Raw genomic sequence first — 15,919 nt, 5'->3', positions numbered from 1 at the left:
TCACTTTCATTTTTGGGTATAAGGTGTAGTCTGTCTCACTTATTAGAATTTTTAGGGGCACTTCAAATGAGACTAGAAAATTGGTGCACCTAAATTGAAGAGCTGATCTTCAAAGTTTTGTTTGTTTGCTACCATTTTCTTGAGATTATGAAACTCTATAGATACTTTAGATTTTGACATTCATTTTACTGATTATCAGATGTTCTGCTTTTTTGCCTGTCTTGACACACAGGAGAAACTGCATGCCAACCTCTTCCCAAAGCCACACAGTGATTCACATGGTAGACACTTTTCTACGTATCTTCTTCAGAGGCTTCAATTTAGAAGGCATTTGTAAGAGTCAGCTGTGCTAGATGGTAGTTTGCATTTTTATAGTATTTCAAGTTTTAGAATGTGACACTCAGAGCACAGCTTTGTGCAACTCTTACATTTCAAGTCTGTCTGTCTCCTGTTGTTTTCACAAAATATACTGATCACCAGTCTGTAGACTGCTCTTGAAATGGCAGGCAGGTTGTGTCAGCATTCTCTCTCCTATTGATGTTTCATGGAATTCGTAGTAACCACGAAGAGGAAATTGAATACAAGTGATTTTTAAGCACACTGCTGTAGTTAAGGTTGAAGTCCTCCTCAGCTAGGAAAGGATGTTTTCTTCTAGTCCTTGCTTTAATGTTTTTATATTTCATGAATATTTCTGGGAAAAAATAAATGCAGTATTCCATGGAACTTGGACTAGAACAATCGAATCATGATTATGATGCTGAAGATCTGACATATTCATTATCATTCACTTTTATTCTCTACTTAGTATAAATATTTAATTCTTTCTACATTTCAGCCAGAGGTAATAGGTCTTCCTTCTCTGCCTTCTGTTAGGCTTCTAGTAGAGATTTAGGGTACATAAAATTTGTGTAAAAAAAAATAAGTGGAACAGGGCGTTTTACTCAAGTTTGTCTCATAACATTACATGTGGCAAACCTTCTTACTTTGCAGCAGAGCTTCTCTTAAAACTAACCTAAACATTTTCATATATGAATCAAATAGTAATATAGTTGCATAAATAAAAAAGAAAATCTACTTTTATCAAGTTATAACACATAAAAGCTTTAACTTTATACAGCAGTCATCAGCCAGCTTGTTTGTTTCTAAGCATTTTAAAACTACTATCCTGAGAAAATAGCAGTTCAGTTGTATGAACGTAAATATATTCTACTATTTTTCCTTAATAACATTTCAGACACATATACTGACATTTTACTGGAATATTCACTTTATGTTTATACCAATATTTTTTCAGTGCACACCAAAATGTGGCCCTGGATTTAAACATCGAATTGTTCTGTGCAAAAGCAGCGATCTTTTAAAAACTTTTCCAGCTGCTCAGTGCCAAGAGGAGAGCAAACCTCCAGTCCGCATCCGCTGTAGTTTAGGTCGTTGTCCTCCTCCTCGCTGGGTTACTGGAGACTGGGGACAGGTAAGATACTCCATACAGATATTTATCACCATTAATCTCCTACATGTTATCCATCAGTCTATCACCTTCTAAGGATAAAGATGTTTCTGAAAATGAATAAGAAGTAGTTTCCATGACTGAAGTAAAAACTTTTCCTGTTTGTCTCACGTTGAAATATGATGCTAGGTAATAGTTTGCTGAACTATAAAGGATTATTGATAGTCATTTAATTTCTACTGGATGAGTTTCTGTATGTGTTTTTTATAAATAAACCAGTTCTTACTACAGTTCCATGTTTTATGAACAAGGAGTTTATGATACAGCAATATTTCAAGTTTCTGTATTTTTAAAACACGTAGAATTTAGTTTGAGAAATTTGATGGAAATACAAAGCCATTTCCAATATTCGTATAGTGTGTACAGAAAGATATATAGCAGGCAAAAGAAAAAAAGCTTTATGATCTTATGTAAAATATACTTAATTATTGAAGGTATAAGCTGTTAAAGGTCAGACTGAATTTTGCTGCCAGTTATGTCGTGTTTCTAAACAAGATATACTGAATTTCTTTCTTTTTGCATCTTACTTGTGATCAGTGACCTATTAAATAATAAATTCGTACTTTTTAAGTTTCTTCTCTGTAGAGAAAATAAATGAATAAGAGCCAGTAATGAAAATAATTTAGCCTAACTAACCAGGGGACAGTCATTTGTCTTATTACAGTCAAATTAATTTGCAGTCCATATTTTCTTTCATGCTGCTTGTCCAGACACTTATTTTTCATAAATTTATGTAAGTCTTGGAAAAAGACCATTTAATTATCGAAATTTTAAAAGTATTGAAACCACAAAGTATTTCTATTTGAAAGATACTTGCCTTTGTACTTAAAAATGTCCTTTAGCAGATTTGAATTCTTGTTGTCCTTTATTTTATTTCTCTTTGTTCTAAAGTAAACGCTTTCTCTCTTGAAAATATGCAATTAAGCTCTAATATGATACGTGAAATAACGTAAACTATGTGTTCCTACCTCAACTCTGACCTGTTTTGTAAGCTGATTGGATTGTTTTATTTTCTTTGAGAGTCATAGCGTGCTTATTTTGTTAAATAGAAAAATCATAAATATTTTGTTTTCTGTATCGACCAAATCTCTCCAGATGCCTTTTTAAAACTTTGTGAATGTGTACTGTTCCTGATTACTTTCATTTATCTTGTTTTATATTTTAAAAAATGGATCCACATCGTTTCACTTTCGTGTATATTTTATCTTCAGTGTTCTGCACAGTGTGGTCTTGGGCAGCAGATGCGAACAGTACAGTGCCTCTCGTACACCGGACAAGCATCCAGTGAGTGTTCAGAAACACACAGGCCTCCATCAATGCAACAGTGTGAAAGTAAATGTGACAGTACTCCCATTTCCAACACAGAAGGTAAGTTTACTATCGGAGTATAGTTTAATCTGGGAAGAATGAAGTAAGGTGATCAATATTACTGTATTTTTTTATTAATAAAAATCTACTTGTATCATTGCCCAGTCTATGACTTAATTTTTTTGCAATTATTTTCTGGTTAGTTATTGTTGTTCCAAGGTGAAGTCAATGAGAAGCTAAGCATAGTTCAAAAATAAGCAAGCTACATATATAGCCACAGACAAAATACTGTACTTTTGTACATTTATTTTCCAGTCTCCTTATTGTTTCAATGGAAATATGCATAAAAAACAGGGGAGGGTGACATACTTCTTAGTCCACTGAGTTTGTACCTACTCCATCAGTGATTAGCATAATGAAAAGTAGTAATTGCACAGTCATTGAAAAACTGGGACTATAGATTTAATGCTACATGGTGCTACAATTCTGTATGAATACTTTGACTTTTCAGTTTATTCTAATTTTAATTTTGAATTTCCTGGATCCATAAAACAGTCAATCAAATTGAGATATTTAGATGAAACAAAGCATACAAAAATCTTACCAGAAATGCACTGATGATTGTCTATGAGAATGTTAATTTATAATTCTGAGGCTTATCATCCCCTGTTATCATTTGAAATACGTCTTCATAATGGATTTGTTCTTGATTACTTTAATTTCCATTTTTATGATGTGCTCTTAAGTAATCTTTAGACAATTAGTATCAGTCTAGGAAACTTTCTATCCTACAAAACTCAAAGGCTATTATTTTATTTCTAGCCACAGATAGCATCTCTTTTCCAAAGGAAGGAAAGTACTTTTATGAGGGCATGATTAAGGCTTGATCTCCTCTTAATTTCAAGATGAAGAGTGCATATAATTTATTGTCATTACATTAGTAATTTTTTTTATTTGTTGGGAAAATACACTGATCTCCTAAGATGGATGCCATCAGACAGTTTCTGTGTCTATGTATGGACTCTGGGTGTCCATAGACTTTAAAGTGGAGCTTTGCAGGGTAACTATACAAAACAAGGTTGTGGGCAGTAGTGTTTTTCAGGGACCTGCTCCTTCACTGGAAAAGATCTGGAATTTGTGGTGTTCCAGATGGACTTCTGCTCTTTGGCCTGCAGTTTAAGTTGGCCAGTTCCATACTAACAGCCATATAGCCTTGTTAGCACAGTACTTCACTTGAGGTAATAAAATCTAGGAGGAATAAGAAGATACAACACAATGTTGTCAAATACATATGTTCTTAACAGTCACACTGCCACTTCGAGTCTTGATTTTGTTTCATGTTCATGGTATTTACTGGAAGCTACTAGTTGCTGATCTCTTCTTTTAGTAGGGTCTCACCTGCTAGGCACTGAAGCACTTTTTTTTATGCATACTAGAAATGATAGAAGGCTTTTAAGATTTCAAGAACTGACTAATCCAAAAGACAACAATGGATCTCAGATCTTTTCAAAATAAAAGCTGGTCTTCTAGAAAGATGGAGAGTTTTAATGTACGTAGTGTATCTTCATATTTCATTTTCCACCAGTTTCAGCAGTGTTTGTTATTGGTTGTTTTTTTTTCTTTTCTTTTTTTTTTCTTCCCTTTCATATGATGAATTGATCATGATTTAAGCAAGAAGTATTTGAGTTCTGATATTTCCTTGCCAATGATATTTATGGAAATGCCGTGTGCAGAAATATCTGGGGGTCCTGGTGGACAAGAAGCTGGACATGAGCCAGCAGTGTGTGCTTGCAGCCTCGAAGGCCAACTGTGTTGTGGGCTGCATTAAAAAAGGGGTGGCCAGCAGACAGAGGGAGGTGATTGTCCCCCTCTACTCGGCTCTTGTGAGGCCCCATCTGCAGTACTGCGTCCAGGCCTGGGGCCCCAGTACAGGAAGGATGTGGAGCTCTTGGAGTGGGTCCGGAGGAGGGCTGCTAAGATGAACAGAGGGCTGGAGCACCTCCACTATGGAGAAAGGTTGAGGAAACTGGGCTTGTTTAGCTTGGAGAAGTGAAGGCTCTGGGGAAGACCTCATTGTGGCCTTCCAGTATTTGAAGGGAGCATATAAACAGGAGAGGAAATCATTGTTTACATGGGTGGATAGCAATAGCAAGGAGGAATGGTTTTAAACTAAGACAGAAGAGATTTAGGTTAGATATCAGGAGGAGGTTTTTCACACAGAGGGTGGTGACGCACTGGAACAGGTTGCCCAAGGAGGTTGTGGATGCCCCATCCCTGAAGGCATTCAAGGCCAGGCTGGATGTGGCTCTGGACAGCCTGGTCTGGTGGTTGGTGACCCTGCCCACAGCAAGGAGTTGAAACTTGATGTGCTTTGAGGTCCTTTTGAACCCAGGCCATTCTGTGATTCAATGAGAAGGACATTCTATGCCTTTATGTACGCTTCTGCTTCTCTTCAGGTACAATGGGTTGTCTACTTTGTACCTGTGTTTTGAGCTTCAGGGAAAGAAAGTTCTGCCCCTTGGGGGTGCATCTACGTAGCAGAGCATATCTGTTTGCACATACAGCCTGTGTTCAAATGCTATCCACTAGCACTGCCTTGTGCTTTGGGTACCACTGTTAAAAAGAACACTTGATCAGTAGTTTGCAGCTGAGGGGATTACTTTCCTGTCTAAAAACTTGTGGTTTCATGGTTGCGCTAACTCAAGATAAGAACGTACATATTTTTCAGGAAGCTTAAATTGCTCCACTGAATATTGTTAATTTTGGTCCAGCTTGGGAGCACTTTCTTGGGGAAAGTATAGGTCATTCCCGTAAAATAATAGTAAAAATTGTAGGGATATGATATTAGTAAAATAAAATGAGGATCTATCTTGTGACAATAAACATCTCCTTTAACTTTGTTTTTCACTAAAGTCTTCGTTGGAGATTTAAAATATTGTAGACAACATTTTGAAGCAAACGTTGTAGCATTACATGCTCTACAGGCAGCATGTAACACGATTTTAAGTCTATTCAGAATGATTTTATTTTTTAAGTCTGCTGAATCTAGACTGCTGAAGGTCACCTGAAGCTTTACCTAATACACAGTATGATCTAATTTTATGTTATTTCAGTTCCCTTGTATTTTCTGTAGTATGCCTTTATGATCTCTCTAGTTTAGAAGGCACAGTGACATGCTGTGCTTTTATTACTTTAATGGGACACGTGGTATTATAATATTGTCTGATCTGACCACAGCATTTGGGAAAGAAAACATTAATGTATGTAGTTTACTGCAATTTACTAACAGTAGTTACTAGTAACAAAGAAGATTTTGCTGATCCTCTTTCATTGAGCAACAGTGAAAAATAGGTTACTTTGTCACCCACTGTATCTATTTCAAAACTGATTTTTAAAACACAAGCTGTGGGCACCTCCCAGGGTATTGCCTTACTTTTGTCCAAATGACAGTGGCTGAACAGTGTTCAGATTAGTCAAGAAGAAGAAAAATTTAAAGAAATATGAAGCAGGATAATTCTAAATCCTACTTTTAGCAAAAATGCAATTAGCAGCTTTACCTGTGTTTAACTAAAAGCAATGTGTATGAGATTGGTGTTCAGATTTTATGAACTTTTATATGTCATCAAGATCAAGCAAATCTTTTTAGTCCTTGCTTTGTTTATAATTTACGATCTGTCTCTCTCATGTTCTCAGTCTTCATAAACATGGGGACTCAAATATTTCTGAAATACATTTGTCCTCTTTTGGGAAGAAGTTTCAAAATAAAACAGTGAGTGGCTGCAGTCGCTGATAGAGAAATATATCTGTACCTCAACCAGCTACCTGCAATTTTTTTTTCTCCCGACATCCAACTCTCAAATTGAGAATTAAAATTACTAAAATATCAAATAGCAAAACAGCTAAGTGAAAATACTATATCTGTGTTAGTAAAATGAAAATTTAAATCATTTCATGCCTCTACTTGCCTAGCTAAAAGCATGGATATTGCCATGATAAGAAATACCATTCAGTATGTTCCCTTAAGTTCAGACTCATTTAGGTTTTCCTAGGTTCAAATACTAAAAATTCTCATCTTAACACTGTCTTTTTAGGATGTGAAATATGTACATAGAAGGAAAAAATATAGGAATAACTGAAGGATTGTACATCCTGATTGGGTTTCTTTCACTATTACTTTTTGGTCTTCCTGCGTGTTTGGTGTGGCTGGATGTTGTCTTTTTCATACTTTGCTTGCAGACACCTGGGAATCAAGGACTTTTGTCCTGCTAGGCCTTGTAAGAGCAGAATCCTGGCCCCCCAGTCTTCACTTCTAGATACCAAATCAGTACAAAATATGAAAATGGTTAAAATACTGCTAGGCCCTCTCCTTTTTATTCATCTTTAAGGTCTTTTCCAACCTGAGCAATTCTATGATTCTATGATTCTATGTATTCATAGCTGTTGTAATTCGAGAAATGTTGCAAGGGGTAACCAGTATCAAATGCAACATTACAGCATTTTTTGAGATAAATTATTTTCTGATAAATTCATCTAATTTCATTCTTCCCACATCATTTTTGCAATTTTAATTTGTGGGTTTTGCTTTTTCTCATACATCTCTTCCATCTTCTTACCTGTGAAGCAAAGCTCCTTGCTGAAGTCAGTCTGGAAGGCAATATGCAAATGCTTTTAACTGGAGATACAAATCCTGTCTCAGACTTCTACCACAACATTTACTTCATTGTAGTGCAAATTTGCAGTAGATTGCACTAGCAACAACAGCTGTATGACCTGAGTGTACCAAGGAACTCTCAGATTAAGCCATATCTCCAGCTATATCAGAGTAAGAACTGGACATAGACCAAAACATTCTATTCCCTATTACCACCTTCTTTCAACAGAAAGGGAATCGGGCCAAAGGAGAAGCATGGTATATTCTAGCACTGCTCATGTAATGTAATGTGACAAGTCACTTTATATACCACTTGTATAGATGGAAATGCAGGAATACTACTTCCATGTGGTAAACAGAATTCTTCTTCTCTTCCTGGGAAAGTTACCTGCCACTGTAGCTGCAGAGGCAGTAATCCCAGTTTACAGGAAAAATGCAAGTATTAAAAAAAACCTCTTACTCATCTATTATAGGCCTTAAAATGACTTTTGTGTAAAAGAAAGTGTGGATGTGTGGAACCAAGCCTAGAGTATAATCCAAAATTCAGTCAAGTCACTGAACTCATGCTGTTTGTGCCATTATTTATAACACTCTTTGCTTTCCCCATCCCTGCTCACGGCTATGCGTATAATATTTCAAGGCTTCTTACAAATTCACAGGCATGGTACCAAATATTGCAAGTCATGTTAGAGTTTGGATAACCTCTGATGGATGAATAAAGTAACTCCTGAGAAAGAAGCTGTAAAAGTATTGTGAAGAATGACTCATATTTCCTACCTGCCTAAGATGGTCATTTATCCCAATAAATGGTAATTCTTTCAAGACAAAGTGGGCACACTTCTAAATGCCTGGGAGAGAAGCCCTGCAAATGTTTTTATGGCTTTGTAAAATACGTGGTTTGTGTACTGCAATGGATAAGGAAAAGTATAGCAGGGTGGATGGATAGAGCAGGAATGTGTTAAAGATCAAATTTTCTTTATTTCTAATTTTTTTTTTTTTAATCTTTAATGCCTTTAATTATTAGAGTGCAAAGATGTGAACAAAGTGGCATATTGCCCACTGGTGCTGAAGTTCAAGTTCTGCAGTCGTGCATACTTCAGACAGATGTGCTGCAAGACCTGCCAAGGACACTGACCCACAGAAAGCATGAGAATGTGCCTTGTTATTATCATTGTGGAAGAGTGTCTATTGAAGAGAGCCACACAGCGGAATAAGATTGACGTCCTTGGAAATGCATTACCCTGTGGAAAACGTAACCACTGGTCAGCCCCAGCTGACAGGATTTCAATATTATTTTAACTTCTGTGAAGTGGGATTTATTCATCCAAAGTGCTGGACACAGTATAAGGAGGGCATGCCAAATTGGAAAGATCCGCATAACACATATAGAATAGCTTACTGTGGAACATTTGTGTTCTTTTGACTCAATCCAATAGTCTGTTTACCTCCTTGGACCATTAAAATAATTTTTATTATGGACTTAGCGATGACACTGAATCCATTTGTATTTAAAACTGTTTAAAATGTAGCTGTTATGACTTGGTCTACTATGGAAGTAAAGAAGAATCAAAAAAATGTTAAGTCATAGCTTAAAAATGAAAACTATTTTATCTCGTGACACAGCACCACAATTTAAATTATAGAATGAGTTTGGAAATGTTATTTAAGGAGCAGAAATTAAAAAAAAAAAACACATATTTTTTCCCTCATTCCATCTAATTCCCTTTGGAGTAATCCATATTTCCTGAACACTGCTGTGAACCACATATAAAGCTATACTCAGTAGAACAACCATGAGGGATTTTATTTTAAAAGGTGCAACAGTTATTGCAGTGGTGCATAAAGTACAAGTATGCTATGAAATGAAATGAAATCTGTGTTGCAGTTTTATAACCTTTGTACGAGCAAAACCAAGGTGTCCACTAAAAGGGAACATATTTCAATTCCATGGGGGAGGCAGACTCCAGTAGTAGTGAAGACTGTATTGCCAACTCTTTCACTACTACTGTACAGCTTGCTTAGAATGTAAGACTTTGACTCCAGTGCACTTTTGTTTACATCACTATCCACAAAGAAGAAACAAGTTAGTGGGCATCCAGATCTGTTTTATATGTTATTTTTGATTCTCCAAGACCAAGAAGTATCAGTGTGAAAGATAAGCCTACTGTGTAATAACAACGATCCTTTGCAAAACTGAAAGTTAAATGGATTCCAGATGTTCCCTTCTTTGATACTGTAATGGAAGGGTATTTGTTTATGAGGAAGAATATGTGAGTCTGCTGTTCAGGAGACCATATCATAGTAGACAAGGTTACAACCAAAGACTTGTGGGGATATATAGATTCTGTTAAAATGAGAAGTCAGGAATGTGCTTGAGCTGGGGTACATGCCAGGCTATTAGGGGTAAGGCACACTGGAAAAGGGGTGGCTAGAAATAAGTCTGGCCACCTTGACCTGAATGGCCAAGTACACATTTCAAGCTGGATCATATTTAAAGCTTGAGGCAGCTTTCAGTATGAGACTGGAAGAAAGTCCTGTCTCTGGATTAGTAGCTAGATTCCATATGATTTTAACTATTTCAACTATTCTGCTGCCATAATCCACTTCGTATAAACATAATTTTAATACTCACCAATTACCTTACATTTTTAAATGTGAAACCAAACTACTTAGGCAGTTCGTATTCAAGAATCTACCATTAGAAAAGCAAAATGTCAGTCATACTCTTCTTCCCTTCACTTCTCAGTTACAGACTCAACAAGGAGATTAAAAAAGTGGGTACTAGTTTATATTAATATGTTGTACTTGAACACTTGCAGTTTGCAGCAGGTACTTGATGAATGTGCTTTTTGTGTCCAACTATGTCTCCTTTGTTGTAGTGCAATTAAAATAAAATGAACAATAACGTGTTACAAATTCTAACTCAAATAGCACTTTTTAAAAACAAGTACACTTTTCAGTGAAAAATAATTTCAGAATATGACGAGATTGAAGTGTATCAGTGTATTTTACCAATAACAAGCCAAAAGTGTTGCACAGTATTTACTAATGTGAATTAACATGGAGAAGTAGATACTATTAAGAGAACTCATACCATGAAATCCCCCTAATATACTGACAATCTCTCAGTGGGGTTTTGTGTAATCCACATATTCATTACCACAAAAATTTTGTCATCTGCTACCTCTTGCCAGTATTTTCATTTTGTTATGCCTGTGACCAGTGGAACTCATTTTCAGTTGGCTTGCCTTTATTCATGTATGCTTATCTGCTGCTCTCATCACTATGTAAACAACTCCTGTTAAAACTGACACCAGTAAACAGCCTTGGGAGTTGCACATATGGATCAGGGGCAGTTTGTAGTCCTTCTCAGTTAAATGAATCAATTTTCTACATTCTTTTGACAAAACACCTTGGTGCTAGCATGCCCTGGTTAAGTCAAAATACAATAAAAGGGAAAGGCATTGCTATGGCATTCTCTAAGCAAGAGGCCTCTCTGTATCAGGGTCCGGTTTTCTCCAGGGCATGATTGTGTTTATCAGATAATGTGTCTTTTCAGTTGACAAGAAAAGGGCTTTCTATATATATATCTTTTACCTCACCTAGGACATGAATATGGTAAGGAGTGTTTCCAAAGACACATTTTGCTCTCTTACTGGTGCTAGAACACTAGGGAGTCCCATGTTTACTCAATGTAACAGCTCTGAGGCTGTAATTTAAAGAACTCCCTGGAGCAACATTGCATTGTATTGTTAAAGGGAACAAAACAGAATGTATGTGGATTTACAAACTAAGCAACACTTCAGACAAATTAAAAAAAAAAAAAAATTGGTTTCCACAGCACAGTTCATTGCTGCTGCTACGCTGTAGCCAACTATGTAATCTAAGCTAAATAGTGTTATATTCCTAAATAGTGACAATAGGACTATTTGTACAGGCTATAAATATGACAGGCCTAGAATCAAATAGTAGAACATTAAATACAGAAATCAGTCTGGTGCCAGTACTTTCACTGAGCAGTTCTATCAGATGAAGAAGATCAAAACAAAGAAAAATCTACAGATTAACCCCTTAAGGTGTGTACACCCCAAAATAGGCCATTTTGTTAGGAACTTTGTAATGGAGTGAATGTTACATAGATATCCTTAATAATACAGACTGAAATTACCTTTGTATTATTGTGATTAGTTGCTTATTATTTTATACTCAGTATTAATGTGGTACACTGTTACTTTATTATTATTATTTTTTGCTTTTTGTAAATTATATTCTAATTTATTGTCATGTTTCTTAACACTTGTTGTACATGCAATCTTCTGCTTTTAATGAAAACAAAAATATTGTAACACTTGATGCAGTGAAATTCCACACCAGGCACAGATTTGTTTTTAACATAGACAATTTAGTAAAATAAAACTGCAGCTTTTAAGAATGATACCCATGGTACTGTTGTCTGACTTGCAGTTGCTAGAATTCTGTAAGCTTAATGTTTGCTTCATCAAATGCATCAAAATATATATATGAGATATTTTCTTTCATCTATACATTATGTCAGAATTCTGTTATTCAGCAGTTTGTCATTCATAAGTAAAAGAGTAAGGAAAAGGAAAAGTCAAGAATATGATTGTGTACATTATTAAATAATATTTTAGCCTAAGCAATAAATGTAGATCAAGAATGAGATTAATGGCAGCAAAATATCCTGTACTTCTTGGAATTATTTCATTTCCAGTCAGTCAACAATAACAATAAAATGTCCTTCTTGCATTGAGCTTTTAAGGTTTTATCTGAAGTTTATCAGTAACCATAAATATAGGGAACAAACTCATTTCAGAGGACTTGGTGCTTAGGTTATTGTTGTTGAGACATGCTTCTTTTTCTTACATGATGCAGTTAAAATATCCTGTATTGAAATCTGTGATAAAGTCCTGTAGAATATTTTCTGTTTCTCTAGCACACCTTTTGTTTTTATTGAAGTAATTCCTCTTAGTGTGAGTTAGAGGCAAAAGAAATTATGGAAACATAAATATTTTCACAAGGCATTTGATAATCTTGGCTTTTTTTTTTTTTTAATTCTGTTTACTAATGAGGATTCAGAAAACAACTGCATATTTCAAAGATACTAATATTTCTATCTACTATCAAGTAGTATTGTTGCCTTTCAGTTCATAAATAAAAGATGGAATAGTCTTAGTAAATTGGCATAATAACAGTTTCCTCTGTGATTCCAAAATGGCTGACATCTCCCATGTCACACTGCAAAGTATTACCTCATAGTTTTCCCACTATTCAGTTTTCAGTATTCTTTCCCTCTGGAGCAGTTGTGTTTTGGATTACCACAAGAAGCTGCATACACTGAAATATATGCTCTTGTGTTTCCTTCTCTTTTTCAACTTCTGCTACCTTATATCTAATATCACCTAAGCTAACTACATAGTTCCTAGCACACAAAGCTCCCTTCAATCTTCTTAAGTGTACTCTTGCTACATCCAAAACTTTATTCTAGAGCCAATCCTGCTATTACAATTCTCTGTTACGCTTTTTTACCATATTTTTTTTCTTGTAGGGACCATCTTTCATTAGATGCCATTTTTACCTGAGGTTCTGCTTAGCCTCACTCGGATTTCCCTCCTATCTCCCAAAATTGTTCCTTCATTTAAAAAAAACCCTAATTGTATTTGATCTCTTAGAAACACTTTTAAATACCCTCTCTAGAATGCTGAACAGCCCTTGATTTATTTAGCTGATCTTTTTTATTGTTTTTGGTTTTGTTGTTGTTGTTAATTCATTTTTTTATTACTAGGACCTAAAATCCAGGACTTTTGTGGACTTCTACTGCAAAAGACTTGGGATGAGTCCTGTGAGTCTCATCTGGAGTCAGTCATCAATCTGAGAGTCTTAAGAGAAAGCCATTACTAAGCTGAGGCTGCCATTCTGTGAGAAGTGACGCCTTATTTGGCTGTCTTCCCTTCACCACAAACAACAATGAGGTGGAAAGGATGGATCATTGCATTTGTGTGGTCTCTCCGGTCTTTGTCCTAGACAGACTGGTGTAAGAGCATTTGCATGCAGTAATCAGGATGGAATCCCAAATGGATTTATAAGGGCTGAGTCGGACACATAACAAGGTTCACTACAGCTCTAGGGACTTGGTAGCTTCCCAAGCATATCTGGCCCGGCTAAAAGGGGAGTTCATGTCCAGTTTTTGAAAGAGAGCCACTCAGAATGCAGCATGGTGTGCATTTAAAGATACTGCGTCCCTTAAGGTGGTGTATCACCTCAGCACAACGTCATTTATTTTTGTCCGTTTCTGCACATGACTGACATTTTGTTGATCCTGATAGGCTGTGGGTCAAATAGTTTATGCTCATCACAAACTGTTCAGTTGCCAGTCAGGAAATAACTGAAATATGACCTTGAAAGGCTATAAACATGCATTTCTGCAGTAAGAGTGAGAAGATGCCATCTTTATAAGCTAGCTGTAAGACCTTTTCAGAGAAGATCTATTATAATTGTTTAACCTCACTTATTTAGTAATCCTGTTTGGAATGGATCCATCAGATCACAGCTTCAGATAGTAAAAGAAGTATTTTGGAAGCTAGAAGTGAATGCTCAGCCAGAGAGAGCTCCAGGCTTTGGTTGCTATGACCACCCAGAGGGATCAGATTTGGCCTGGCTGGTAAAGGCTAAGACACGGATCTTAGAAACTGAATTTCTTCAAAGCCAAACACTTAACAATCAGTGCAGTTTTTTAACTCTCTCCTCCCTCGTCAACCACCTTTTGACTCAAACTCTTTTGAGCTGTACATGTGTTTTTACAGTGTTCATAACATAGCAAAACCATTTGTCATTATTGTTTGAAATCCCATCCTAATATTATTTATCTTTTGTAATGAGAATCAGTCTTGTGTGTAGGACTAAAAATCTCTCTTCCCTCAAAGACAGACTGGTATTGAGTAATACTTCATGTACAAGTAAGATGAGGTAACAGTTCTGCATGCGTGGGAGGGTCTTCCAGCTGTATCTCTGTGAAAGTACATAGGCTCTAAACTTAGCTGGAATTTCAGGAGACAAAGTTAAATTGAGAGTGAATTTTAAGTTCTTATTACCACAGTTGCTTAGAGGTCAATTATGGTTACAAAGCAAATCATTGTACAGAAAAGCAATGCACTTAATAGAGTCAATGCACTCTATTATCCTTGAATAGTGATGAGAAACAGAGTCAGGGCCCAATATGAGTATCAGCTATGTATATTAGACAAGTTTGCAGTCTGTTTCCAGGGTTGGCTCATTCACTGCTCAGCCTCTGCACACTGGGCCCGAACTTTCCTCCATCCTCTTCATCCACTGGGACTGCACCACATCTTTCTCACTCATGACTGTGGAGTCTTACAGTCAGTGTGTAGTACTGCTACCTTTGATCTGCTGTTTTAATTGAACACTGCGTTGCATGTTAAAAACCCTAATTTTGTCTGATTTGTGCATTTTGTATTAAACAGTAAAAACTAAATCAGAAACCTAAACAAAAATCTAAAGAAAAAAATACTAAAGCCAGTAAAATGTTATTATTTGCTTTCAAACAAGTGATAATGTTTTTTTTTTTCACATTTTCAACAGTAATTAAATACCCCCTCAAGATCCTGAGTTAAGAACAAATATAAGCAGAGGAAACTGAGTCTCTCTTTTGTCTCTTAGATTCTCTTTCACATTTAGCCTTTGCTATTGAAATACACTATCAAAACAAGACCTGCAGCAAAAAGGAATCTCAAACATCTCATTTGCCCTTTGTGGCTTAAGGCTTTCTTAGAAGTTTATTTACCTAAGATAAGGTTACATTATTGAAACCATCCTGTCAATTAGCAGATAACACTTGACTTCAAATGTATTATCCTTCACAAACATTTTATCAAGGATACTGCTGGTAATTGAGTTTCTGTGGAGGGGGGGAGGTATGACAACCATAAATTGCCCATATCAATTAACCCAGCTTGCTCAGAATCATGGTGAAATAGAGAACTAGCCAGCTTATTTAAATAAAAAGCAAAAAGACTTTAAGTTGCGTTTTGTACCAGCCACAAAGGCAAAATAAAAGGACAAGACAATTGTTTTGGGATTTCTAGTCAGGCTTAAGAGGTTAGCTCAACATATTACTTTGTAAAGTCATTCGTAAAACTGTTTATAATGCTAAATGGCCATAGCCTGACTTCTCTTACCATGCACTTTCAAAAACTTTTTTGTCCTAATCAGCCTAATAAAGATCATATGTCTTAAGACATTAACATCCTTCTACAATATATTCCTCCTCAAGATAAGTTGCTATGTTCTTTATGCCCATTCCTGCAAACATGCTGATCACAGATTTTAATGTACAAAAAACTCTGGAGAACTATGGGTTTGTGGCTTCAGTTTCATGACTTTGGGCTCTTCCCTTCACTCGCTTACTCCTTTAGATA

At 36.0% G+C, this 15,919-nt stretch overlaps 1 protein-coding gene across 4 annotated transcripts in view; it reads left to right on the top strand.

Moving 5' to 3' along the window:
* Positions 1–8,956, top strand: part of ADAMTS6 (ADAM metallopeptidase with thrombospondin type 1 motif 6) — a 148,550-nt gene extending 139,594 nt beyond the window's left edge. For all 4 annotated transcript variants that reach the window (XM_048930635.1, XM_048930634.1, XM_048930636.1 and 1 more), the window contains 3 exons: positions 1,295–1,471; positions 2,719–2,875; positions 8,491–8,956. In XM_048930635.1, the coding sequence (XP_048786592.1) occupies positions 1,295–1,471; positions 2,719–2,875; positions 8,491–8,600 (444 nt within the window). In that variant the 3' untranslated portion in view covers positions 8,601–8,956. The remainder of the gene's footprint in view (positions 1–1,294; positions 1,472–2,718; positions 2,876–8,490) is intronic.
* The last annotated feature ends 6,963 nt before the right edge of the window (positions 8,957–15,919 follow it).

The sequence above is a fragment of the Lagopus muta genome, chromosome Z (assembly GCF_023343835.1).
Source record: "Lagopus muta isolate bLagMut1 chromosome Z, bLagMut1 primary, whole genome shotgun sequence".
In the NCBI taxonomy this organism is placed as follows: domain Eukaryota; kingdom Metazoa; phylum Chordata; class Aves; order Galliformes; family Phasianidae; genus Lagopus; species Lagopus muta.
This window is presented reverse-complemented; position numbering and strand designations above follow the sequence as displayed.